Below are 24,621 nucleotides of genomic sequence, written 5' to 3'. Positions count from 1 at the left end.
AAGACAAACCCCCCCCCCATTCTGCCCACTCCCCTTGAGTATTTAAGCATTTGCAGACATCTTGTAGATGTATTTCCTACTAATGCCTCCAGTGAATTCAGTTTCACTACTTCTCTAAGAGGATACCTCCATACGCCTTTGCTTTGTCTTTCTACTCATTGCCATGGTGAACCAGCACAACAACCTCAGCACAGAGCACATCCCCGGTGCCCTGAGCCAAGCAGGTCACACCGCGGCGGCCATCTTTCTTGGGTTCGTCCTGGTTCTGGGGTTCTTCGGCAACTTTCTGGTGCTTCTGGTGTTCTCACGTTTTTCTGGGCTGAGGACTCCGGCCAACCTGCTTCTCATCAACATCAGCATCAGCGACATGCTCGTTTGCATCTTTGGCACATCCCTCAGTTTTTCCGCCAGCGTACGTGGCAGGTGGCTGACAGGTTCCTACGGGTGCAAGTGGTATGGCTTCTCCAATGCTCTCTTCGGTGAGTGAGGTTAATGAAGCCCAGTTTTACTCTGGGAAAGGAGTGCGTAGCATAAAAGGCAGTTTTTGAACACTATTGTAGTTTATATTTTTTATTCTTCACTATTCCATTAAAAAACTAACAAAGATCCAAATAAGAAAAAAACCCACAACGAGGCTTCTTTGTATCCTGTTGGGTATAGTTTGTAAAATGTTTTTATAAAATTATTTTATCTTGAAATGTTTTTGCTACTCTGGTTATGAAAAGTAAGAAGCATCAGCATCCTGTTTGATCACTGCTGCTCTTTCACCTGACGTCTCTCTATGGCAGGGATCGTGTCTCTAGTGTCTCTAGCTCTCCTGTCCTTTGAACGCTACTCTGTGCTGCTCTGCAAGCAGCAGTCGGACTCCTGTCAGTACCACAGGGCCTGGCTCGCCGTCGCAGCCTCCTGGCTCTATTCGCTGGTGTGGACTGTGCCGCCACTGCTGGGCTGGAGCAGGTCAGCCAACCTGAAATATTCCAGACCTCAGAGAGAAGTCTGTAATTTACAAAATAATGAACCACTACAGCTGGCAGAAATAGAGGCAGAGTGATAATCAGAAGGTTGGTGGTTCAATTTCTGGCTGCTTTAGTCTGTGTGCCAATGTATCCTTCAAGATACTGAACCCTTGTTCCCGATGTCATCAGAGTGAATATTAGATTAAAGGGCTTTGAGTGCTCAAATAGAGCTGAAAAACACTAAATAAGAACCAGTCTGTTCACCGCTTTAACAATGAGATCAAAGGCTGAGAAATGTTAGGTCATTAGAGAGCTCTGGCTCATTGTAGTTCACTGTTTAAATGCCCAAAGATGATTAAAGACACAAGATCTCTCTTGACTTGAGCACACTTTTTTGTTGCAGCTGTGTGTCTCTAATATATGTTTCTCTCTGGTTAAGCAAGTGACACGTATTACTGAGAATATTTGCATTGAATTGAACATTTGGGTAACAGGAAGCTGATTTTTCATCTTTCTTTTTTAATTTTGAAAAAAATCTATTTTTATTTTTTTCATATTAAAGGTCAGCTGTGGTCTGGCATGGATATAAACTGCAACTTAAGTGCTCGGTCCAGGCAGCTACCTCAGCAGCCACTAATTCTGGGTTTTTCTTTCAATCCATATCTCTGTGATTTTATTTCACACAAAAGCAGCTCCATGTTTTCATTCTTTGACTGAGTGGATTTATGTATGTCATGCTGGACTTTGGTGCAGTGCCTTCACTTCCCTTTAAGCCAGTTTATTTCTGATTGACTGTCATTCATTAAAAACAGGTTTAAACACTGAGCTGGTGGGACTTCACGGTCAGGGCTGTGTGCCTGAGATGACAACATTAAGGATATCTGCTCGTTTTGGCTCACAGAGAGTATTTGCACATATGCTGACCTCATTATTTGAAAACTTGGCCGTGTTTTATATGCATCCAACACTCTAACAGTACAGATATGGCAGGAAAGCCAAAAAAGGACCTCTTTAAAAAATGAAAACATTAAATCGACCTTATTAAAGCTGGCATTTTTCTTGTTTTTCACAACATAAGTATTTAAAATGTGCACATATTTAAAAAAAACAAGATATTTTTCCTGCTCTGTGCAACCCCCCTGTCTATTCAAGAGCTGCTTGTTTCTGCTTTACTGTTTTACTGTTCATCCTGTGTTGCGGTGCAGCTATGGGCTGGAGGGTCCTGGCACCACCTGCTCGGTCCAGTGGCACCAGCGCACAGCCACGGCTCGCTCTTATGTCAGCTGTCTGTTCGTCTTCTGCCTCCTCCTGCCGCTGGTGCTCATGTTCTTTTGCTACGGGAAGATCCTCCTGGCTGTACGAGCAGTGGCGAGGCAGGTAAGCTCGTAGCTTCACCTTTGACCTCTGCGTAATGTTTGAAATCTGGCTCTTACCTCTGTGCATCTGCTGGTGTGTTTAAAAGAAGTGTGGGTGTCTGCAGGTCACAGGGATTAACTCAACCTACCCTGACTGGAGAGAAGGCCGTGTCCTCCTGATGGTGGTCACCATGGTGACAGGCTACCTATTGTGCTGGATGCCATACGGAGTTGTGGCGATGCTGGCTTCATTTGGAAGGCTGGGCTTAGTGCCGCCTGCCGCCAGTTTAATCCCCTCACTGTTGGCAAAAACCAGCACCGTCATCAACCCCTTCATTTACGTGGTGCTGAACAGCCAGGTAAGAAAACAGGAAAAACTCCTCCAGATTAAAATGACACCAACTGTCATCAGCAGCAACTCCGATACCTGATTATTTGAAATCATTTTCATTAAAAACAAAAATAAAACAAAAGATTGAAAATATTCATTGGAAAACATTTTAAAATGCAAACACCTCCAATCATAAAGTGATGGACATGGTCAGCAGCAATATTCAGGGAGGCTGTATCATTTAAACAGTGCGCAGTTGATACTAAGGGGCCCAAAGCGTGCTGAGAAAATATCCCCCACATCATTACACCAACACTAACTGGCCTGAAATGTTGATACAAGGCAGGCTGGATTCATGCTTTCATGTTTACATCAAATTCCCTATTTCCAGTTTTCTGTTCTTCAATTTTAGTGAGTGCATGTGAACTGTTGCTTCGGTTTCCTGTTCTTAGATGACAGTAGTGACACTCAGTAGCTCATCTGCTTCAAGGTTTGACGAGATGCACTTCTACATTTAATTGATGAAACGATTCAAATTGCTGCACCTTTAGACTGCTTCCAATCTTTCTTCTCTGACCTCTGACATCAACAAGGCATTTTCACCCAGAGGAGTGAAGCTCAGGGACCTCCTGTTTTTGGCCCATTCACTGTAAACCGTGCAGATGGTTGGGCAGGAAAATCCCAGCAGATCAGCAGTTTCTGAAATACTCAGACTAGCCTATCTGGCTAGTCACTTTTTTTCTTCATTCTGATCCTCGGTTTGAACTTCACCAAGTTGTCTTGATCATGTCTACATGCCTAAATGCATTGTTCTGCCTTCAAGGTTAGTATACTTAAAAAACCCCAAACTAAAAGCAGGTGTGAAAACATTTAAGTTAACTGAAATAAAAATAAAAACTAACTGAAGCTTGCAACTAAAATAAAAATGTGGAACCCCTGAGAAGATGTCCTCCAGGTGATAATAATTAGAAGTACTGAAACTAACAGTGAAACTAGTAAAAATTTATATAAAATTGAATTAAGCACAACAAATCCACAGTAGTTGAACTAAAATAAAACCCTCATACAATAAAGCCCCCATACTGGAAAAATAATTAGACAAAATTCCTGTTCCCATTTGGACTTATTGTCCAAATGTTTTCTGAAAGTCTAAAATCCCCCTCATAGCGTGTGTAAGAGATGGTCTGAAGTTCTTTTTTTCCCTAAAGATTATCATGTGGTTAATATCAGGCATGCATGGATTTTCCTTCTACCTCTGTTTCCCTCTCAGTTCTCCAGGTGTCTCCTGCACATGATCGGGTGCAGCTCACAAGCTCCGCCCACCCCAGAAAACCTCACACAGCCCAGCAGCAGGGAGATGTGGCATCACGCTCCCAGCACGCCAACACAGGAACAAAATACAGTAACGCCCCAGTTCACGTCCAGAGGGCAGCAGGTCCAGCTTGGTGCTAGTGCAGGGGTCAGCAACCTTTAACACCCAAAGAGCCACTTGGACCCGGTTTCCACGCAAAAGAAAACACTGGGAGCCGCAAATACTTTTTGACATCTAAAATGAAGATAACACTGTATATATTGTTTTTTTTTACCTTTATGCTTTGTGTGAACAACTAAAGTAAGTAAGTAAAGTTTATTTATTAAGCGCCTTTCACAGACAGGCAGTCACAAAGCGCTGTATACAAATATTAAAATAAACAATACAATCAATAGACATTATACACAATGTAAAAGGTCAAATGTAAAGAATGTAAAGAATATCAAATACGTGGATCAACAAAAGGCTTGTTTGAACAGCAACAGCTGCTGTTGTGTTGTCGGGCTGTGAGCTGAAAATCTACAGCCGGCTGAATGTACAGCAACCATGTGTGAAAAGTGGTCAATAAAGAGATGCTGAAAAGCATGTTCATGGAAACATCGTCGGGTCTGCCGTGGTACGTTTACAATGGGACTTCTGCTCCTGAACCTCTGCGCACAGCGTCTGCAAATCGGGGCTGTACGAAGTCACTTTCATCTTTACGCAGGACTGTAAGCTGTCATCTGTGAGGCGTGAGCGGTGTTTGTTTTTAACATAGTTCACGGTGGAGAATAGCTGCTGATATAATGTGGATCCCAAGATCAATAATTGGCCTATCTGGGGTTGAAAGTCTCGATAAATGCACGGCGTTTCGGCGGGTATACCGGCTTCCGCGAGTGTGACGCTTATTTTGAGCGATGAAAAATAATAAAATAATTTTATTTTATATTTCAATATCACAATAATCTTCCAATTTAGAACTACAAGTTAAAAAAAAATAACTAAACACAAATAAAATACACTTCAGCTAAATACTATATAAATAAATACTAGGTAAAATACTAATTTATTTTCCCAAACCATGGAGCCGCAGCATAAGGACTAAAGAGCCGCAGGTTGCCGACCCCTGTGCTAGTGGCTCAGTGTGAAGCACAGAAGATAACGACTGTCCTGCTTTATAAACATGCTCTGTATTTATAATTAACGAGTCAGTTCTTTTTCAATTACAAGAAAAACTTCACATTACTGCAAGTGTACTGACATATGCAGACTCCGTCGTTCCTTTAAATGGTGCTCTGTCAATTTGGCGCCACCGGGTGGCGCTATGGAGGACATTAAACTAGTAAACAAATAGGTGGACCACAGCAAGAGGTGACATTTATTTTCTTTTTAATAATGCTCAACAATTTACCACAATTAGAAATTGTTCCAGTTCTGAAATTCCTGAATGGGCAACAGCAAAATAATTTATTAAGAAAATAAACATACGTCTTCAAAAAATATACAGTCATTATGCTTCACGAACACCGAGCTCCCAGCGAGTGAGGGATTGGTCTGAAGACAGATTCACATTGTGATGGTGAGGTCATAACAGCTGACATGATGGTCGAGCTGAAACACAGATTCGACCTGGAGGGGTGGAACGATGAGTGGCGAAGAAGCAGAACTTCCCTGAGCAGGTAGTCCACTCCAGACCTGCATCTTAAACACTCCGCCAGTGTACAGACACGGACACCGCACACGAGTCTTACGAACGACTCAGAAACACACATGGAACACTTAAATCTTTCCCGCCACGTGTAGCTCCTCCAGAACTTGAAATCTGTCGTTGCGGCGCATCCATATCGCTGAACATCACAGCCATGCTTAGCTGGGGTGAGGAACATCTGCTGATTTTGCTTTCTATGGAAAGAAAAGACAGAGTCATTCACAGGTCACAGAATAACAGGAGAAACTATCGAGGCTGATTTATGGTTGCAAATTGATTCACTCTGGCAGCTACGTGAAGCTCTCTGCACCGCTGGATGTCACTTGGTGAAACATAATATCTGATTAGAGTGCTGTATGTTAACATGCAGGTGCAGCAGTGGATGTGCACCAACATCTGGGCTGCAGCAGCTGTCGAGAAACAAGAACTGCGGCTCCTTCAGACTGTTTATCATGGCACTGAAGATTAAGGTCAAAGACCTGTTAAGGAAGTAGAGGACTGTTTGTTACACACTTCCTGCTCACTGGCTCATCAGTGTGCATAACAAGGAATGAATTATTGCCAGCTTTTGTAATATAATTAGCTGCTATAGTATCATATGACTGCAATCCGACTCTGAACTGAGGAGGTTGAAGCAACATTTGTGTTCTTGCATTTTGCTACGCCAAGTACTGTTGACTGGTTTCACTTACCCTAATGTGGGCAATCAGGATAAGCGGTTATCAGAGACATGAACAAGTCTACTTGATTCTGATGGATTACAACTACAAGAGTGTTTTTTACTCTCTCAGCTGTAGACTCAGTGGTGTTTAAAGCTGCGTACACACACAAACCACAAGCAGCTACGGGTGAAATAACCACAGGTGACAGGAAGTGAGCAGGACAAGATAAACTTTTCTCAACTTCCACCTGAGCGACTGAAGCGACTACTAGTGAGAGTGAAGAATACAGCTGATTGACATTTGACTTGTCACTGATTTCATAGCCGTTGGTCTCTAATTTTGAGCCTAACCTGCCACGGAACAGGTTTTTAGAAAATGTTAACATGTGAACCTTCCTTGTAATACTGAAAACCCAAGGTTAAGTCTGAAGTTAGGTGGATAAGGCCAAATCCTACTTTGCAGTACAGATCTCTGGGCTGTGGTGCATTTGTGAAACAGCCAAACAGAGCTCGCCTACATGCAACACCACATGTAAAATCAGGCAAGCTACCACACAGCAAGGTGTAAAAGGACTATATAATGAAAAAGGATACATCTCTCCTGATCATGGGAAATACAATCATTCACTTTAGTGAAAACAAGCAGGAAGAAGCTGATGTTTTCCTGTTAACAGACTCCCTTGAATCCTTCTACTCAAGGGCAAATCTTTGTTTTTTTAAGGTTTCTCTTGAGAGGAAAAGCTGGCTCGTTAGTTTAGTTTCACCCATTCCTGAATTTAAAAAAGCAGAGCCAACTTTTCTAATTTAGGTAGTTATTGTCCTTTTGGTGGTACAATAAAATCTCCTTCCACTGTTTCATATGATAAATTCATCATGTTAGGGTTTTGATGTCTAAGTGGCAAAAACACTTTTAACTTTTAACGCTTTTAAACTCACGTGTGAGTAGTTGAACTCAGGTGCCAGGGGCTCTGTTTTTGTGTAGTCGGGAGGGTTGGCATGGGGGTTGTAGCCCAGGCGAGCCAGCATGGGAGCGATTTCAGCCATGTCGTTGACCACGTCAGGGGGAATTTGCCCCACCCACTTGGATAGTGCCTCCGTATTCACTGGCTTCATCACCTGGTCTGTCGAACGCTCCACCCTGCAGAGAGCCAAACACCCACGTCATGTATGCGAGTACGCAAGTTTTATACAAAGAGAAATTAGTTCTGCTCATTCATTTGATCTCTTTACAACCAAGGTGTGCCCCTTCACAGCAGCCTCAATGAGAATAATAATTCATAAGTTACTGGCCACCAAAGAAAGATAAATAAAAGGGTTAAATACAAAAATAAAATATTAAAGAATAAAATAAATGCATTTTTTCTGTGTGCATTTGTGTCATAATCATGATTGGCAAGAATAAAACAGTTTAGTTCTTTACCGTATTTTTAATTTTGTTATTAATTTGCTTTTATTTTGTGTATCGACAGAAAATAATAAAGAGCGTCACAAAGAATTGCAGATGAGAACAGAGAGTAACTCGGAGGAAACTAGTCATTTTAAATCTTCCATATAACTCCCTCTGATTTAATTAATGTGTGCACCCTGTTCCACATTTCCTACTTTAAGCATTTGGGTGACTAACACTGCGCCGGCCGTTGCATAACTTCTCAAAGTGAGGGTGCTAATTCTCTCAGAATGTGGCCTAATTCCTTCAAATGCGCGCCAGGTTTGGGTTTAGCAGCCAAACTCCCACCAAATCCCCCGAGCTTCTGGCCTGCAGAGAAATGCTCTACTTGAGGCACAACAAACAAGTGGAGCAACACAAATTAAAAAATCTTTCTGTGGGAGTCCTGTAAGCTTTACTTGACCCTGAAAGGTTTGGCTGATTTAAAATGAAGATTTTCGGCATCCTGCACGACGTGATTAGTATTTTTTTTTTCTCATGGTGGGTTTGCAAGTCTTTACGTTGCCTGTTTTGAGTTGCATTTTTAGACTTGTGCTTACTGCTTACAGTCCTGATTTGCATGAGAACAAAACATCTGAGGTAAAACCCAAAGGGTCAATCGCATTTGGTGAAATTCCCTTAAGACTAAACCTGAAACTGTTAGGGGAAAAATTCTGCAGTAGTTTTTTATAATAATATAAATGTATTAATCAATAATGAAAACAAACACAAAAACATACACTTGAACTTAGAGTGATTTTTTTTGCTAAATGTCACATTACATGACAAAACACATGAGTTTCAACTTTAGAAGACATGAAGGTCTCACAGTCATGTGACTTCTTGTGGTTTAAGACTTGTTTTGAGTGAACACCTCACACATATCATTCTTCACACATATTTTCACACCGTTGTGCACCCTGCTATATCTGACACTGTCATCTTAAGAAACAGAAAATCTGTTGGAATACAAAACATAAAAAAACCTGCAGGACTGAGGAGGATCCCAGTGAATTAGCTGAGATCACTCCGCACTTTAAACCCTCGGTGCAGACAGAATGAGTAAAAATCTAATTTTTTCCAGGTGCAACAGTTTCACTTTATTTCTCACTAACGTAGATGGAGTACTATCATATAGAAATGGATAAACATGAAGAAAAATGCGGCCATATAAAATAACTTATTCATTACATTATGGAAGACTTTATTTTAATTGCACTGTTGTTAATGAGGACAGACATAACTGTTGGCAGCACTGCAGAGTAAACAGTCTAACTGGTGCCTTTCTTAATCTTGGACCATCATTTAACCTTCAAGCTGTGCTGCTTATTTACCATAAGCACATCTGAGAAGGCCTTATCATTCAATAAAGCATGTTGCAGTGTAAGAACATTTACTTTTACTAATGGTTTGCTCTGTATTTTATTACAATGAAACTTTTATATGTTCATATACAGTTACTGAATAAATATCAAAGATGAGTAAGCAAAAATCTGGTCAGCACATGGAGTGTGTGAGCGAGACGTGTGAGAAGTGGGAATCACAGCTGCCTTTCAGAAACCTGAAAAAAACAACACTTTCTATCGTGAAATATAGCTGCCCCTCAAAGCCAGCGGGGCGTGAATTCACAGGATGAGTAAACTGTTTAAATTCAGCATCATGCATGTGCACAGCGTATATGGCCTAACAATAATAACAGGAACACAGCCTATTAACTGCAAGCTAACTGCATATTCAGCAAATCTGTTTCTTTCATGCAAACCAATTAAAAAACTTCCCTAGACCTCCTCTAGATTGGATATGGCCAGATGTGTGTTGACCATTCACTTCATGCGCATTGGAGCATTTTTACCATCCTCCAGCAGAGACTGCATGAAAATTTGTGGGATTACTCCTGACTCAAATTTGACGGTCTGATTTTCACTTTTGAAACAACTGAAACACTTTTGGTTTCTCAAGTTGTGAAACATCAAATTTTGCCAAACTAGTAAAATGGGGAAACCTCAGTTAGTTCAGTTTTGAATAAGTCGAGTGAATTAGGCACTTTTAAAAACAACAAGGGTTGAACAAAATGCTGTGAACCAAAGAGGTATAAAATGCAACAGGAAAATACAGAAAAACAGAAGACAAACAAGAAGCAAAACAAAAGAAAGGTGAAAACTCAGTCACATTTAAACGCAGCTGCAAATGGCTGAATAAACTGAGTATTCAGCATACTCCTCTCACAAGGGACAACGCCTCTCTTTGTCTGTCTGGGTGCTGCAGCTCTCTGCTCTGAACAGAGTAGAGGGGGCAAGACAATGCTCTGTCCAAAGGCACTAAATCCAGCAAAGAACGTTACAACTTCTCAACAATAGTATGAACTTACAGTGCGTCACATCACACACAGTTTCACCCATTTTCTTCGGCTTCAATTCAGGTTTTTATGTGTAGGGTAGGGGGCTGGTGTTTATCCTACCTACCATAAGGTGAGAATGGGCAAGCAGTCTGTCACAAAACCATTCACACTCATGTTCACACCTATGTGCAATTTTAGAATTACCAGTCAAGCTAACCCCACTGACTGCATATCCTTGGACTGTGAGGAAGCCGGAGTACTTGGAGACACCCCTGCAGACACGGGGAGAACATTTGAACATAGGGCCTTCTTGCTGCAAGGCAAAAATGCTAACCACTGCACCACCGAGTTCTCAGTCTAAATTTTCATCTAAAACACCTCCTACATCCCTTCTGGATTTCCAACTTGGAAAGCTGGAAGAAAGCTAGCAGTAGACACAACCGGGATTAAAACTTGAATCTGCACTGCCTATGTTGTGCGTTTTTGATCACTGATCGGGCTCTGTTCATGTACGTGTTTGCAGCGGTATTTTTAAGTGTGAAAACAAGTATTGTGCTCTCTTGCTAGTGATGCATGAATCGTTCAACCTCACTAAGAAGCAAAGCAAATCCCGTTTTCACTCACTGTCCTGCCTTTACTACTGGAATGTGCTCAGATGACATCTCAGTTCAGAGCTACCTGGAAGGCGGCAATTAAGTGTGATGACCTCTGCTGTGAGAGAGAGAGATGTCAGGAGATAAGCCTTCCAGCTAGGGTGTGTGTTTAACATTAGCGTACACCACAACAGAAGATACCCTCTTACATGCTACTTGATGCAACCAGACTGCAAGGCTGATCCAACAGATCCATTTAGCCCCGTCTCCCTGTGCTCTTTTTTCCCCTCATTTAAAAGTGTAAACAACAAACAGAAACTTCTGTTAAACTATTTTTTACACTTAACAGAAATAAAATCATTTCTAAACAGAACTGAAGGTGAAAATGCAAAGTATGTATGTGCATTAAAACCATGTCATGGTTGAAATGTAATGTAATCTAAACTTCTTCAGTGCATGCACACATTGCATGCAAATACATTAGGACAGCTGCTACTTTTAAAGGTTAAAAATAAACCACTGTGGGTATCTTATCATGTGGAGAGTTTCAGTGTAGTGTGCTGTTTATTATGCTGAGGTTTTGAGATCCCCGCTTCTAAAACGTTTGCCACAACAGAAGCTTTCATTTGAAAAGACACTTGAATCAAAGGCAGATATATAAAGGACGGCCCATCTGAAAACTTTATAACATTAAACAAACTATCTAAACAGATAAGTATCACTAAAGCTAGCACATATTTCATATACTCACTTTGATAGAGACACACCACCAGCCTTTCCAATCAGCTCTTCGTGGTGCAGCACCGATGGGTCCCACTGCAAATCCAGAAAGTGCAGCAACTTTCTCATTTCCTCCTCTGGGTGGAGGACAAGCTGCTCATAACGGATGGGCTGACACCTAGCGTATCCGACCGCCTGGCACTGGCTGAACATGGTCTCCACCGCACTGCTCCACTTTGTTAGGCAGTCCCTGTAGCTGGTCAGGTCAAAACCGGAGATGGTCACCTATGAAATGAGGCAGAGTGTGAAGGTCACCACAGGAATCCCGACAGGGAAAACCCAGCGAGATGGCATGTTTTTTTTTGCATCTCTTGTGGCTGCTCGAACAGCCAGCCTGAGAGGACGCTGTAGCATGAAGGAGAAAACAGACAAACGCACCTTGCGTGATATCATTGAGTGCACAGTTGCCCGTCCATCTCGTAGCATGAGCACAAACTTTGCTTTCGGGAAGATGTGAGCCAAATAAGACAGAGACTTCAGTGCAAACGGGTCCTTGTTGCAAAGGCGAGGCGCAGGCTCCCCGTGACCGACTATCACCTGGAACACACACACACCCCGAATAAAGTCAATTATCATCATCTCAATATACAGAAATAATAACTGCATCAATATAAGGACTCACAAATGTCAGCAAACCCCTGGAGGAAGATCACTGAAACTATTGGAATGAATGTCATCAATCAAAAAACTTGAAGTTGGAAAAATTTGAAGAACAAACATGTTTGAAATTAACCACAACAAAGAGTGCGGACCCAGGACATTTTATTTGTTTCTATCACCTGGCGCCACATATGAAACTCAGCCACGAGGTAATTAATACGTAATGCACTAGCTCAAACATAAATGCTGGCAACAACGTCAACCACTTCTTTAGATTGCGTCGCAGCTCTACAAAGATTCCCAGCAGAAGTGTAAATCGCGCTTAATGGCAAGTCACCACTGTATTATTGTACTAAACAATAAGGTGCTGCCACTTAGACAAAATTTCCACATCAGCGCTTTTATAGGGGAAGAAGTTAAAACTGTAAACATTTATTCCAGGAAGTTTCATCTTATTAAACTGCTGCAACAAAGGTCTGAGCTTTTTTACTGGTGTATCGTTAAAATGAAGGTAAAAACCAACACAACTGAATTAACTTCCCACTTTTTTTTGATACATCATTTCTGCTCATTGGGAACTTCTTCCTGTCTCCTTCCTGGAGTTTGTATTGTTTATTGTTCATGGGGTCTCTAAGCTCCTCTTTTCTATTTCATCTAATCCTATACCAGCTGTGACAGATGTGTGCTCCTCCCTGAGCCTGGTTCTGCTCAGATCTTATATCTGACTGTTAGAGAGAGAAAACCTAACTCACAACATAAAGCAGGTTCAGACTGCTGTTGCTGTAAAGTGGTCCTATACAGCTAAGACCGAGCTGAATTAAAGCAAAAAAAGGAACTTTTTACAATATCCTGCAGGTTAATCTGGGCAAGCTAAAGATTTTCAATGCTGAAGAACTAAAAGATGAACTACAGATTCAAAAATAGGGAAATTTGTCCTTCAATATTGGCATTTCTCTGGGGATTTATTGGGCTATACATGTGAATACAAACATGTGACCCTGTCTCTCTCACACACTCTTCACCATTAAAAAACATGAAGATGTGTTTCAGTATCGCAAAAGCAGCCTGAGAAACCCACCTCCAACAGGAACGCTCGCACAGCTGAGTCCAACACGTGGTCAGTGACGCCGGCCTCATCCAGTCGTATTCTCTCCTTCACTGAGCGGCTCCAAGTGGCCCTCATGGTCAAGAGGCGGGGAATCACTCGGGTCTCTTCTCCACACCGCACGGCATTGTGAGCGTCCAGCATGACGCGCATCAGTGTCGTGCCGCTCCTGGGGAAGCCCCCAATGAAGATAATGGGTGTGTCTTCTGGGAAGTGATCAGTCAGGGATAAGCTCTGATTGCCTGAGCCCAGAGTGAGCTCCATCCAGCGGCGCCGATGGCTTTTCGGAGGGCAGTCTACCCCGCTCATTCCCAGGTAGAGAAGGGAGATGGAGCAGAGGAGCACGCAGCCCAGCAGCAGGTTTGATCTGGTGCTCCTCATTGTTGGGGAGGTGTGTGTTTGGGAGTTAGGAGGACATAAAATTAATTCAGGGGCAGCTGAGGAGACTGGTGGAGGGACTCACTTTAATACAGCCAGGTCAGTTTAACTTAGCCAGTTTGACAGTCAGCTTTTAGGATGAATGCTGGAAGTGATCCTGAAGAAATCCTGGAGGATGGTGTCTGGGAAGGCTCCTCACTTTTTTGCAGTTCTTTGCACCCGTTATCGGTGAGCAGGATCCAGGTGTGTCGCACTCCACAACCAGCTGTGCGTTTTATCCATGCTTCCTACCTAAGACAAGAGAGGAACATGTCATAAAACTCAGAAAAAGCTGCACAAGAATCAGCTTATAATCAAAGACACTGTGTTTCTCAATGACGGTAAAGCACTTCACTATTAGAATACTTTCCCAGCCTCATTTTCCAGCTTCTGAGTATTAAAAAGCATGATTATCATGTTACAAATTTCCAATAAATAACTCTCAACATTAGCCCAGAGTGAGTTATCATCTGCTGGCAGTGTGCGAATGGTGGCCGTCGTTTTTGCCAAGAACACTTGCGCGCGCACACACACACACACACACACACACACACACACACACACACACACACACACACACACACACACACACACACACACACACACACACACACACACACACGGGCTTTCAGAGGAGCTGAAATGCATCCAGTTTTTCTCCTCAAAGCATCTATTTTGCATCACTCCTCCGGGGAGCCGCCGACTGCTAAAGCCATATCAAAGTTCACTGCGGCACGCAACGCAGACACACTCTCAGGCAATGTTTCTGAAGCCACTAATTACAGCTCCCTCATGCTTTTATTCTCACTGACAGTTTCTGCCACGCTGAAACGCAAATCAATTTGTTAAAGCTCACATTACTATTGACCAATTCAGACATCCTGCAACTTCCCCATTTATCTTCTGCAATGTGCATACGAGGAGTTTCACAAGTCTGTGTTTAATTCCTCTTACTGGCACTCTAAAACAGCAAAGCATGTATAAAGCACCGAGCCACTACTGACTTAAGTAAATGCTTGAATTAATGCAACTGAAACTGCAGCATCTTGCAAAAGTGTATCTGAAATATTCCTCCATTTCTCAGGGGCATTTTGGCATCTTGCTTGTTCTGTCTGGGTGTGGAGGGATCCCGAACATCTGGATGGCATGTGGGGGAGCAGTACCCTCTGTGGGTTGGATGAAACCGCCTGAAAAAATGTTCTCTCTGGCAAAACTAAAAGTAAAAACAGCTGTAAATGAGGACATTGGGGTTGGGCTATGATGGTTTGGTGCTGTCTTAAACTATCCTAAGTCTAGTAGCACCCGAACGATTTTTACATGTAATTCTAATTTAATTTGATGCAGAGATTAAGCCACTTGGAGCCTGCAGAGAATTAGGGCAAAGTACTGAGCCTTGATGCTTTTTTTCGCCCCTTTTTCCTCAACAGATTTAAAAGCCTGGATCAGACATGTTAGAGAAAAAGAAGCATATTTTCCAATTTAAACACTCCAGTGTTTTAGTCCTCCCATTGCCAGTTAAACAGACATGTATGGATAGTTTTTGTCTTACATACAGATTCAGTTGAAACAAAGAAGGGAAGGAAATCCTCTCGAATGTGAAACATTAGTTTCTGATTATTTGATGGCACCCGAAGTGCTGAAAATCTACTGGATATTTTATTTTTAGAGGGAGCAAAACACTAGGAAGATTTAATTTGTATATTTTTTAATGCTTAGTAAACCACAAACAAAAGTCAGTTCTCCTTTACTGCACTTCAGTGGAAGTAATAACAAATATCTGAAAACTCAGGCAAACCTTTCTGCATGGGTAAGCACGGGTTTAGGAAGAATGGTTAAATTGGTTTCTGCAAACACAACATATCTGAAAACTGTCCTTTCACAAACAAACCTAAAATAATAATAAGAATGAACCATGATCACAGTCCATCTGCAGAATCTGCAGTTCAGGTGGGTTGCAAGAAAGCAACACCTTTGAAACCTTTGAGCAGAAGACGGTCACGAAACCTCCAAACAAATATATAAACTGACTTCCTGCCAAAGATAAAAATCTTGACAGTTATGTTTTAAAGTTTCAGTGCAGAGACTCTCAGTTTGCAGTTCTCACCACTGAATGTCCATGTTCATTCGTTTTTATGTTTACTTTATTTATACTCTATACTGTAATGACAGGCTTTCCTCAGTGAAGTGAATGCTCACCTCAGGTCTCTATATTTGTTTTATTCCTCATTTATTAACGGTGTTTTTTTTAGCCCCGCTCACCTGTTCTTACACACTGAATGCTTCTGGTTTACAACAGTGAACACACTCACCACACACTTTGTTAGGCACACCTGTTCAACTGCTTGTTAACACAAATATCTAATCATCCAAACACATGGCAGTGACTCAGTTGGATGTTGTTCCCAGACAGGCTGATCTGAGTATTTCAGAAACTGCTGATCTACTGGGCTGTTTTTGCACACAATCATCTCTAGTGTTTACAGTGAAGGGTCCAAAAATAAAAAAAATAAAAGAGCAAATACCCAGTGAGGGGCAGTTCTCTGTGAGAAAACGCCTTGTGGATGCCAGAGGTCAGATGAGAGAATAACCAGTATGCAATAGAGCATCTCTGAAAGCAAAACACGTGAACTGGGAAGCAGATGGGTTACAGCAGCAGAAGACCGTACTGGGTGCCACTCCTGTAGACTAAGAACAGGAAACTGAGGCTAAAGTGCACACAGGCTCACCAAAACTGGACAACTGTCACTTGCTTGCTGTGACGGTAGGGTCAGAATCTGTTGTAAACAATATAAAAGCATGTTCATTAAAGCATCCATCGTGCCTTGTATTGACAGTTCAGGCTGGTGCTGGTGTAATAATGTCGGGGATATTTTGTTACCAACTAACCATCATTTAAACACCACAGCCTACCTTGAGTATTACTGCTGACCATGCCTATCTCTTTATGACTGCACTGCGCTCTTTGCTTTTGATGGCTATTTCCAACAGAAAGCAACACTTTCTGGTTTCCTGACATGACAATAATTTCACTGTACTCGTATGTGCTCCACAGTCACCAGATCTCCGTGCAGTAGAGCACCTTTGTAAGGGAACAGGAGATTTGCATCATGGACGTGCAGCCAAAAATCATGTCAATAATGACCAAAATCTCTGAGGAATGTTTCATTGAATCTGTGCTATGAAAAATCAAGACAGTTTTAAACCAAACAGGGATCCAACCCAATACTAGAAAGATGTACCCAATAAAGTGTCCAATGAGTGTCTCTCATAGGAAACATGTGGCTCTAAAACTAATGAGCGGATCTATGGGTACATCCCTTCTGAAACCCAAAATGATTAGCTGACAGAAAAGCAGCTGAAACAACAGTTTTACTGTCATTAAACAAGGAAGAAGTGTACAAAGTAAATCACTGTATATCCGTCCTATATCTGGAAGACATTTATCCTGCCATATAAAATGCCACGTTAACCCTAGCTTTAGTAAGGAAATAGTCCTTACTGTCACACAAAAACATACCCTTTGCTCCACATTTAGTTTGTAAGGATGTGCCCTCCTACTCTGTGCTGCATTGTTTCCTCTCGGTGTCAACAAATGTGAAATGACGGTCTCAAAGGCTTATGCTGAGTTGCAGCTGCTTCATCCTGAATTGAGGCTCTCTCTCGTTATTTATTTATTTTTGCCGAGTTGCACAAAAATATGTTGGCCCAGCTGGCTGCTGGTGGGTGTATTTGAAACAGGTCACCGCTGTCACTGCAGTGCGCGTGCTTGTATAAATAGGATTACTGCACGGCAGCAGAGCGCAGGCCCAGCAGCCACAAACATCTGGTCTCCCTGCACCCCGAAGCAGGAAGGCAAAAAAGCCGCCAGGTGAGTGAGTCAGTGCCCCGCTGGCGTTCACACACACACACACACACACACCGGGGACACCTACGGCTCTCCATAAACGACAGCCAGACTGTCACGGCGCGTTTTCACCGCCTGCACCTGGTATGGATGAGCTAATTCGGTTCCATTTAGATAGCTATCCTAGCTGGAAATGTCTTAACCGTGAAAAAGAAAAAAAAATGGTGTTCACTCACCAGCCGAAATACGAAGAAGAAACACACACATGGACCTTAAGCCAGAGGCAGACAGCTGCTCTGTCTCCCCCCACCTTCTCAACACACACACATCGGTGTTTACTCTCATCTATGGGCGAAGGTCACCGCCGTGGTGTCTACACCATTTCCTAACTTCGTGAGAAGTCGAGCTGTATCTAACATTCACACAGAGAGCGAGAGAGAGAGATAGGGGAACAGACGATACGAGCGCAGGCTGGCAGAGAAAGCTGGGCGCTGATTGGACGAGCACAGCTCTCAATTCTAAAACGCATCTGCTTGGACGATTCTGATTGGTGAACGCGTTAAAGGGCAATTTCGTCGACATAAGAGAAGCCGAGCGAAGCAAAGCAGTTGCACCGGAGGCAAGAATTACTTTACCTTATCGATTTGTATGCTCTCAGTAAAAGCCCACCGGGGAAATTTAATCACAGTGCGCGATTTAGAGGAGGTTAAAGCCGCCTCATTTAATTTACCCATCGTTTCATTAGGAGCAGGTTTTTGGCTACCCTTAACATCGCCTTTATGATAGATTGCGGCCTCTGTGGACGACCATGTGTGACCAAATTACAAGTAAAGCTGCCAACATGCAATAAATAAAATATTCAATATCGACTCAGTCCATGGATAAGTCATGAGAGACATGAATAATAAATGGAATAACTAGTGAGGTGATGAAAAAAAAATAAAGGAAAAGAATTATATGCTTTTGCTTTATACGCTGACACTCTCTGGCCACTTCATTAGAAAGCCAGTAAGTGGGCATCAAGTCAAACAATTTAGGCATGTAGATATAGTCAAGATAACCTGCTAGAGTTCAAAGGGAGCCTCAAAAGGAAAGAACCATTTCACTACAGCAATTATGGTGATTATTGTTGGTGCTGGTCTAATGACATGCTAGGATTTTCCCACACAAGCATCTTTAGGGTTTACAGAGAATGGTCCGAAAAAGAGGAAATATCCAGCGATCAGCAGTTCTCTGTGCAAAAATGCCCTGTTAATGTCTGAGGAGAATGGCCTGACTGCTTTGAGGACACATAAGAACAAAGGTATGCAGAAGAACATCTCTGAAAGCGCAACCAAATCTTGAAGCAGGTGGCCTACAGTAGCAGAAGACCACACTGGGTGCCACTCACTGTCATCTTAGAACAGGAAACTGAGGCTCACCAAAACTAAGCAACAGGAAATTGGAACTACACTTGGTTTCATGAACACAACACTGAGATCACTGCACTCAATTGGCCTCCAGACTCACCAGATCTCAATCCAGTAGAGCACCTTTGGGGTCTGGTGGAGCAGAGTCTCATCATGCATGTGCATCTGAAAAATCTGCAGCAACTGTGTGATGCTGTCATGTCAACGTGGACATGGCATCTCAGAGGGATGCTGTGAAGAATTAAAATCACATTGCCAAGTAAATACTGAGTCTAAAGAACATCCCTGTTTTTGTAAATGCACTGTGACTCATTTTAACACCACATCCTATTTCATATGTAGACTTTTTCCCCTTTTTTACTTCTCCCCTATTTAAATCTGAAAAAAAAAAACTCCCTCACACAAGCGTAGTCCTCTGATGGAAAACTTTAATTACAATAATATGTCAATCTTTTCCCCCAATGATGCCAAAGATATGTTGCCTACTTCCACTTTTACTGTGTTCTTACCAGTCTTGACTGCAGAACAAAATTAATATAGTACAGTAAAACTGTCGGATTTGGTAGTTCGTTATCGTAAGAATGAAAGTAACAGCGATAACTGTGATTGTTATATAGAAATTAATAAAGTGTTCCTCCTGTTTACATTTACAAGCATGACCGATTTGGCTGGGTTGGGGGGCTTGGCGCGCTCAGATGTGCTGTCCAAAAAATCAGTGTTCACTTCACTTAGGTGTCCCGCCTTGGCAAGGTACTTGGCAAGCACAGGAAACTGATGTGATATGTCAACAGGAAGCCCAAAAGCAGAAATGTACATGAGTCTAACCAGCACATCCTTCCTCTACTACAACAGAAAGTTGAAAAAAAAAAAACTGGAGTTGATCCAGGGCCTGTGGTTAAAGAGTTTGTGCTGCAAACCTGTAGTTTATATCCCGTGTGACCTCTGCACGGTTACAGAAACACATCTCTGTGAAACATGTCCTGCAGTACTGACAACTACAGCCCTGCAGCCATACCTGAAAGCAGACATAGTGGCTGCAACTTTTCTGTGTGATCCAAAATTACAAACAACCGCTGCTTATTTCAGCTGTTACATCTCTTTGTAATGCAAAGGGAAAAAAAAGTGTCAGCATGTTTTAAAAATCATTGCTTCGCAAACTGAATAAGAGTTGAGTGACAACCTCCTGGCTTATATTGTTCTTTGTTATTACACAGCCAATCTAATCATACTGTTTGATCTTACATTTATGCTGCACCAGCTTAAGTTTAATCGCACAACTGTCTAACATTGCAGCTTTGGAAATCAGAGTCCAATAATTCCAATTGTGACACACTACCCTGTTTGATTTAATGCAGCTATGTAGTATGAATGCACATAGAGAAACAATCAGTATATCTTCTTCTGCTTATGTAACAGGTCAACTTGATGTGAATTATCAAGCTGTCGGGCAGCATGTGTCCCATCATGCACAGTTCAATTAGTTGTGCAAATAATCACAGAACATCCAGTTCTGCAGTTATCTCCAGTTCTGGCCCGTCATGGTGTCATGACTGTTCGCCGCCATCATCCATCTCTGTGTCTGCTGGAGCTGCGTTTTCTTGCTCTGGGTCTCCCGGTAGGACATCTGTGACTGTCTGGATAAGCTCCTCAATCTGCTCCTCTGATAGTCGCTCTTCACTCTCTTCTACCAGCTGAACACAGAAAGAAACTTCAGACAGTGCAACACTAAAGCCTCCTGATGTGATTTCATCTTCTGTTTTCAGTTCGTTTTTGCTTTATGTCTTTGTTCTGAAGCTTTTGATCATATCACATGATTTCCATCAGTAGATACAGTTTGCCAGCTTTCATGGAAGTGTCGATGCTTGAATGTCCAACAGGGGCAACTAGTCCCTGAAGTGCTCAGATAAAACTGGGAAGAGATCTGTAAAATATCTACATATTACTGAAAACTGTTGAACTCTACAAGCTGATGAAAACCATGTGATATGAGATTAAAAGCACCAGACTCAACAGCGTCACTTTATCAGTGCATTCTTCAGCACATTTAGCGTCGGCAAAGAACAACTCAAACTACATTTTTACACAGTCTGAATGAGCCCAGACTGCTGCAGGGACACTCCAATCTTCTAACTTTAATGTGCAAGGTGGATATTTTTTGGTGGTGTTATTTTCATCTGTGATTTACAGCTCCACTGACAGATTTTGAGTTGAAATGACCCACAAATCTGCATGTTTGACATCATTTTTGTTTTTTCTTCAATAATGGAGCCTTAAAAGTGGCCATTAGCAGAAGTTAGGTTAGTAGTCCTATGTAAAAACAACACAAAACAAAACAAAAACAGTGTTTCTGTCCCGTCTGTGGAAGCCAGGCTCATCTGTTCCTACTTAAGTGAGCCATCACACAGTTCATTTGTATTATTCAAACAATTTGAAGGTGCATTTGCTTTGCTTGTTGTTGCCTTCACAAATGTAGGTGTCCATGCCGCCCGCCTGCCCGGCAAGATTAAGACAATGCTCCATCAGCCTTTTACAGCTGAGGCGTATAAAGCAGAATACCAGCACACCTATTCTTTAAGTCACTCTGAGAGTACAGAGTCATTTCTAATTAAATGAGAACAATGCAATAAATAAGAAATAAAAACACTGTAGATATGAAGATGCAATTTAATTTAAAAACACTCACAAGCTGGATTTCCACTGCAGTCAGAGGCCGGTGGTTCAGGAGCTGTAGTTTTTCTGCCCTGTTTGGGAGGAAAAACAGTTCTCATCTAAAAAGAGCTGTGCATCTTATGCTGTCTGTAAAGTTCTATTGAAAGCATCAAGGCTGGAAGTTACTGTGATGGCCTGATCTTACTGACTTTGTGAGTTTGTGCGGCACCATGGTGGTGAGAAACTCCTTGACAATCTCAGGGCTCTGTCTGCTGCAGGGCGTCTTCGACAGGTACTTCAGCGTCTGGTGGAAGTACAAACCAAACTGTGGCTGTGCTTTTGAAAACGGGTAAACATGACAGGCACGAGGAACGCAGAGGACGTTTTCTGACCTCATACATGATGGTGTTGAGGTTCTGCTGCCCGGCGCTGTGTTTGTGCTTCCCGCTGTCCTTTCTCTGCTCCTTCAGGTCTGTGAGGAGTTTGAACACCTGAGGAACACACAGGTAAACAAAAGTGTCATCGGCCTGATGAGTTATTCTTTGAACTGACCACAGAAAATAAAGAAGAAAGTGAGAAAATATGACCTTACCTCATAGTTGCTGAGCATTGCAGCGTTAGCATTTTTCCTGAGAATAAAAAAAAAAAGTAACCATTTGTTTTTGAGGGTTATCTCAGTGGAGGCTGTGGTGTTTAAAAGATGTTCATACAAGGTAGAACAGATCCAGGCTTTCATGTTTTTTATGCCAAATTCTGACCCTACCATCTAAAAATTACAGCAGAAATTGAGACTCATCAGACCAAGCAACATTACTCCAGTCTTCAGGTGTCTAATTTTGGTTATCCTATATGAACAGTAGCATTAATTTTCTGTTCTTAGTTGACAGAAGTGGCGCCCAGTGTGGTCTTCTGCTGCTGCTGTGACTCGTCTACTTCAAAGTTCAACTCGTGATGCTCTTCTGCATGTCTTGGTTTCCTAAACATACTGGGTTGTAACCATCTGATTTACCGATTTTAGATATTTGAATTGATAAAGTGGCCACAGAGTATTTGTGTAGCACATTTGTAAACAATATAAAATATGGGCAATGGGCTACCATAGCAATGGGATTGCAACTATTAATATACTAAGATTATTTGTTCAAACGAGCCAGTTTAGTGCTAAGTGTCAAAATCTCAGCATTATTATCATTATTATTATTAGTAGTAGTGGCAGTAAATAATGCATCAAACAAAAAGAAAACATCTCCTCGCGTGAGAGAACCTGGCATCTGTTTTCACGTGTAATTTATAAATAAAAATAAAAAACAATTTCGATCCAAGTACAAAAATCTGGATCAGTAAAGAGCTGACAAATGCACTTGTTATTATGTTCTCATTAACGTTCTGCTGCGTTTACTTAATTTATTTGTTTATTGTTTATTTCAGATTAACTGGAAAATGTGACTACAGCCCTCACACGGGTCCCAATAACTGAACCGGAAACTAAAAGACAGCGAGGTAGATTCTGCACTTTTAACCACAGCGTTTAGCCTCAGGTGAAACAAAACGTTATAAAAATATCAGTTAAAATTATGCAGATATAAAAATGAAATCCATTTTAACTTAAAAACGGTCTTACACTTCCATTTCGCCTGGCACGTCGCTCCGTTACAAATGTGTCCGTGTGGGAATGCTAGTCCGCGTTAAACGTTCCGTCGCTAGGTAACCTCGATGGAAGTTGGAGGGCAGAGGCCAACCTGGTAAAGGAAATTAGTACCTGGGGTATCAGGTTACTGTATGAAAAATAAAAAACTTTCATCTGTATCTTTTTTTCTTTAATTGTTGAAATCTCCCATTCCTTCACTGTTTTGCTTTATGCTGCCCTCTGCTGTTCAGACTATTTATGATTTTATAAATGCTGTTTATTCCTAATGTGAACATGTGAAGCAGCAGTCTTACAACAACATATTAACATCCAGATTAAAGACTGTAGAGATATGGCCATCTGTCTCAGCATGATCTTGCTGAAAGTCTGGGAGGAGGGGCAAATGCATATGACAATGTAACTCCAGACACCTTTCTGGACGGACAGAGATTATTCTGCAGGGCATCACTCCTACGCTATGGGGGACCACAAGAGCCACATGCGTCGAAATAAAGAATTCTGTGCTTAAATAATGAATTGTACAAAAAATTATGCATTTGTAAAATCATTGTATTTATCCAAACATCAGTAAATTATTACATCATAATGTAATACTTTAATTTAAAATAAAAACACAATTTTTAAATAAAAATATCCATCAAAATATACTTCAAATCAAAAATGAATTTCACGAAAAAAATTAAATTTTCAAAAAAAGCCTGATTTCCACAAACATTTTCGAATTCCAAATTTTAAAAACAGGTCTTAAAAATAGTTTATAAAAACAATTTAAAAAAGTGAAATATGTAAATGCATTCAACAATCAAAGCTATATTTCCCAACAGCACAAATTAGCTATGTTTTTGTAAGCTACTGTGCTCTTCACAAATAAAGCTTGAAGCAGCTCAGACTATTAGAATCAGGACTGAGGCCTGTTACATTTCTACAGTGTTAGAGCAAAGGCTGCAACCTACAGCCTTTAACTCGTGATTAAAATGCTGACAGTAAACACATCAGTCCAGATGTTAGCACATTACTTTATGATACTGAGAGTTAAAACAACTGAGACAAGGTGATTAAAATAGTAGCTGTCAGTTCTCTCGTTCCTTATATGATTACCTTCTGCTAAGACTGGAGATGAAACTACTGATTTGAGCTCATTTAATTTAATATGCGGGTGCACACATTCATTCTCAACTGGACATAAATGATGATCAAGAACAATGCTTAATTTTATTATTTACATGATGTCTGTGTTTATTAATGCAATTTGAAAGTAAATACTCAAAAGTTGGATGTATGATGGACTCATCAAATCCCAGCTTCTAAACACAGTATCCTGAATCTTAGCATTAAATGCCCAGTATATTCTAATCAGTACAATTTAAGCATTCACAGCACCAACAATATCTACACCTGTGTGGTGGCAAATGTACAGATCTCTCTCTCTCTCTCATATATATATATATATATATATATATATATATATATATATATATATATATATATATATATATATCTATATATATAT

At 41.4% G+C, this 24,621-nt stretch overlaps 3 protein-coding genes across 3 annotated transcripts; 1 reads left to right on the top strand and 2 right to left on the bottom strand.

Moving 5' to 3' along the window:
- Positions 1 to 75: 75 nt before the first annotated feature.
- Positions 76 to 4,551, top strand: LOC146379341 (pinopsin-like). Its single transcript, XM_084940547.1, has 5 exons — positions 76 to 479; positions 789 to 957; positions 2,162 to 2,333; positions 2,437 to 2,670; positions 3,913 to 4,551. Exons 1-5 carry the CDS (start codon positions 164 to 166, stop codon positions 4,114 to 4,116), a joined length of 1,095 nt encoding a protein of 364 aa, XP_084796673.1. The 5' UTR covers positions 76 to 163; the 3' UTR covers positions 4,117 to 4,551.
- Positions 4,552 to 5,305: 754 nt separating this feature from the next.
- Positions 5,306 to 13,530, bottom strand: tpst1l (tyrosylprotein sulfotransferase 1, like). The gene is made up of 5 exons (XM_084940548.1): positions 13,118 to 13,530; positions 11,818 to 11,976; positions 11,411 to 11,664; positions 7,239 to 7,440; positions 5,306 to 5,835 (listed from the first exon to the last, which is right to left on the bottom strand). The coding sequence occupies exons 1-5, from the start codon at positions 13,523 to 13,525 to the stop codon at positions 5,800 to 5,802; spliced, it is 1,059 nt and encodes a 352-aa protein (XP_084796674.1). The 5' UTR covers positions 13,526 to 13,530; the 3' UTR covers positions 5,306 to 5,799.
- On the bottom strand, positions 13,422 to 23,160 carry crcp (calcitonin gene-related peptide-receptor component protein). Its single transcript, XM_084940549.1, has 7 exons — positions 23,085 to 23,160; positions 22,056 to 22,092; positions 21,856 to 21,954; positions 21,673 to 21,767; positions 21,498 to 21,555; positions 18,915 to 20,505; positions 13,422 to 13,813 (listed from the first exon to the last, which is right to left on the bottom strand). The coding sequence occupies exons 1-6, from the start codon at positions 23,090 to 23,092 to the stop codon at positions 20,359 to 20,361; spliced, it is 444 nt and encodes a 147-aa protein (XP_084796675.1). The 5' UTR covers positions 23,093 to 23,160; the 3' UTR covers positions 13,422 to 13,813; positions 18,915 to 20,358.
- Between the last annotated feature and the right edge of the window lie 1,461 nt (positions 23,161 to 24,621).

This window comes from Perissodus microlepis, chromosome 10 (genome assembly GCF_051167445.1).
Source record: "Perissodus microlepis isolate ML-2025 ecotype Zambia chromosome 10, ASM5116744v1, whole genome shotgun sequence".
Lineage (NCBI taxonomy): Eukaryota > Metazoa > Chordata > Actinopteri > Cichliformes > Cichlidae > Perissodus > Perissodus microlepis.
This window is presented reverse-complemented; position numbering and strand designations above follow the sequence as displayed.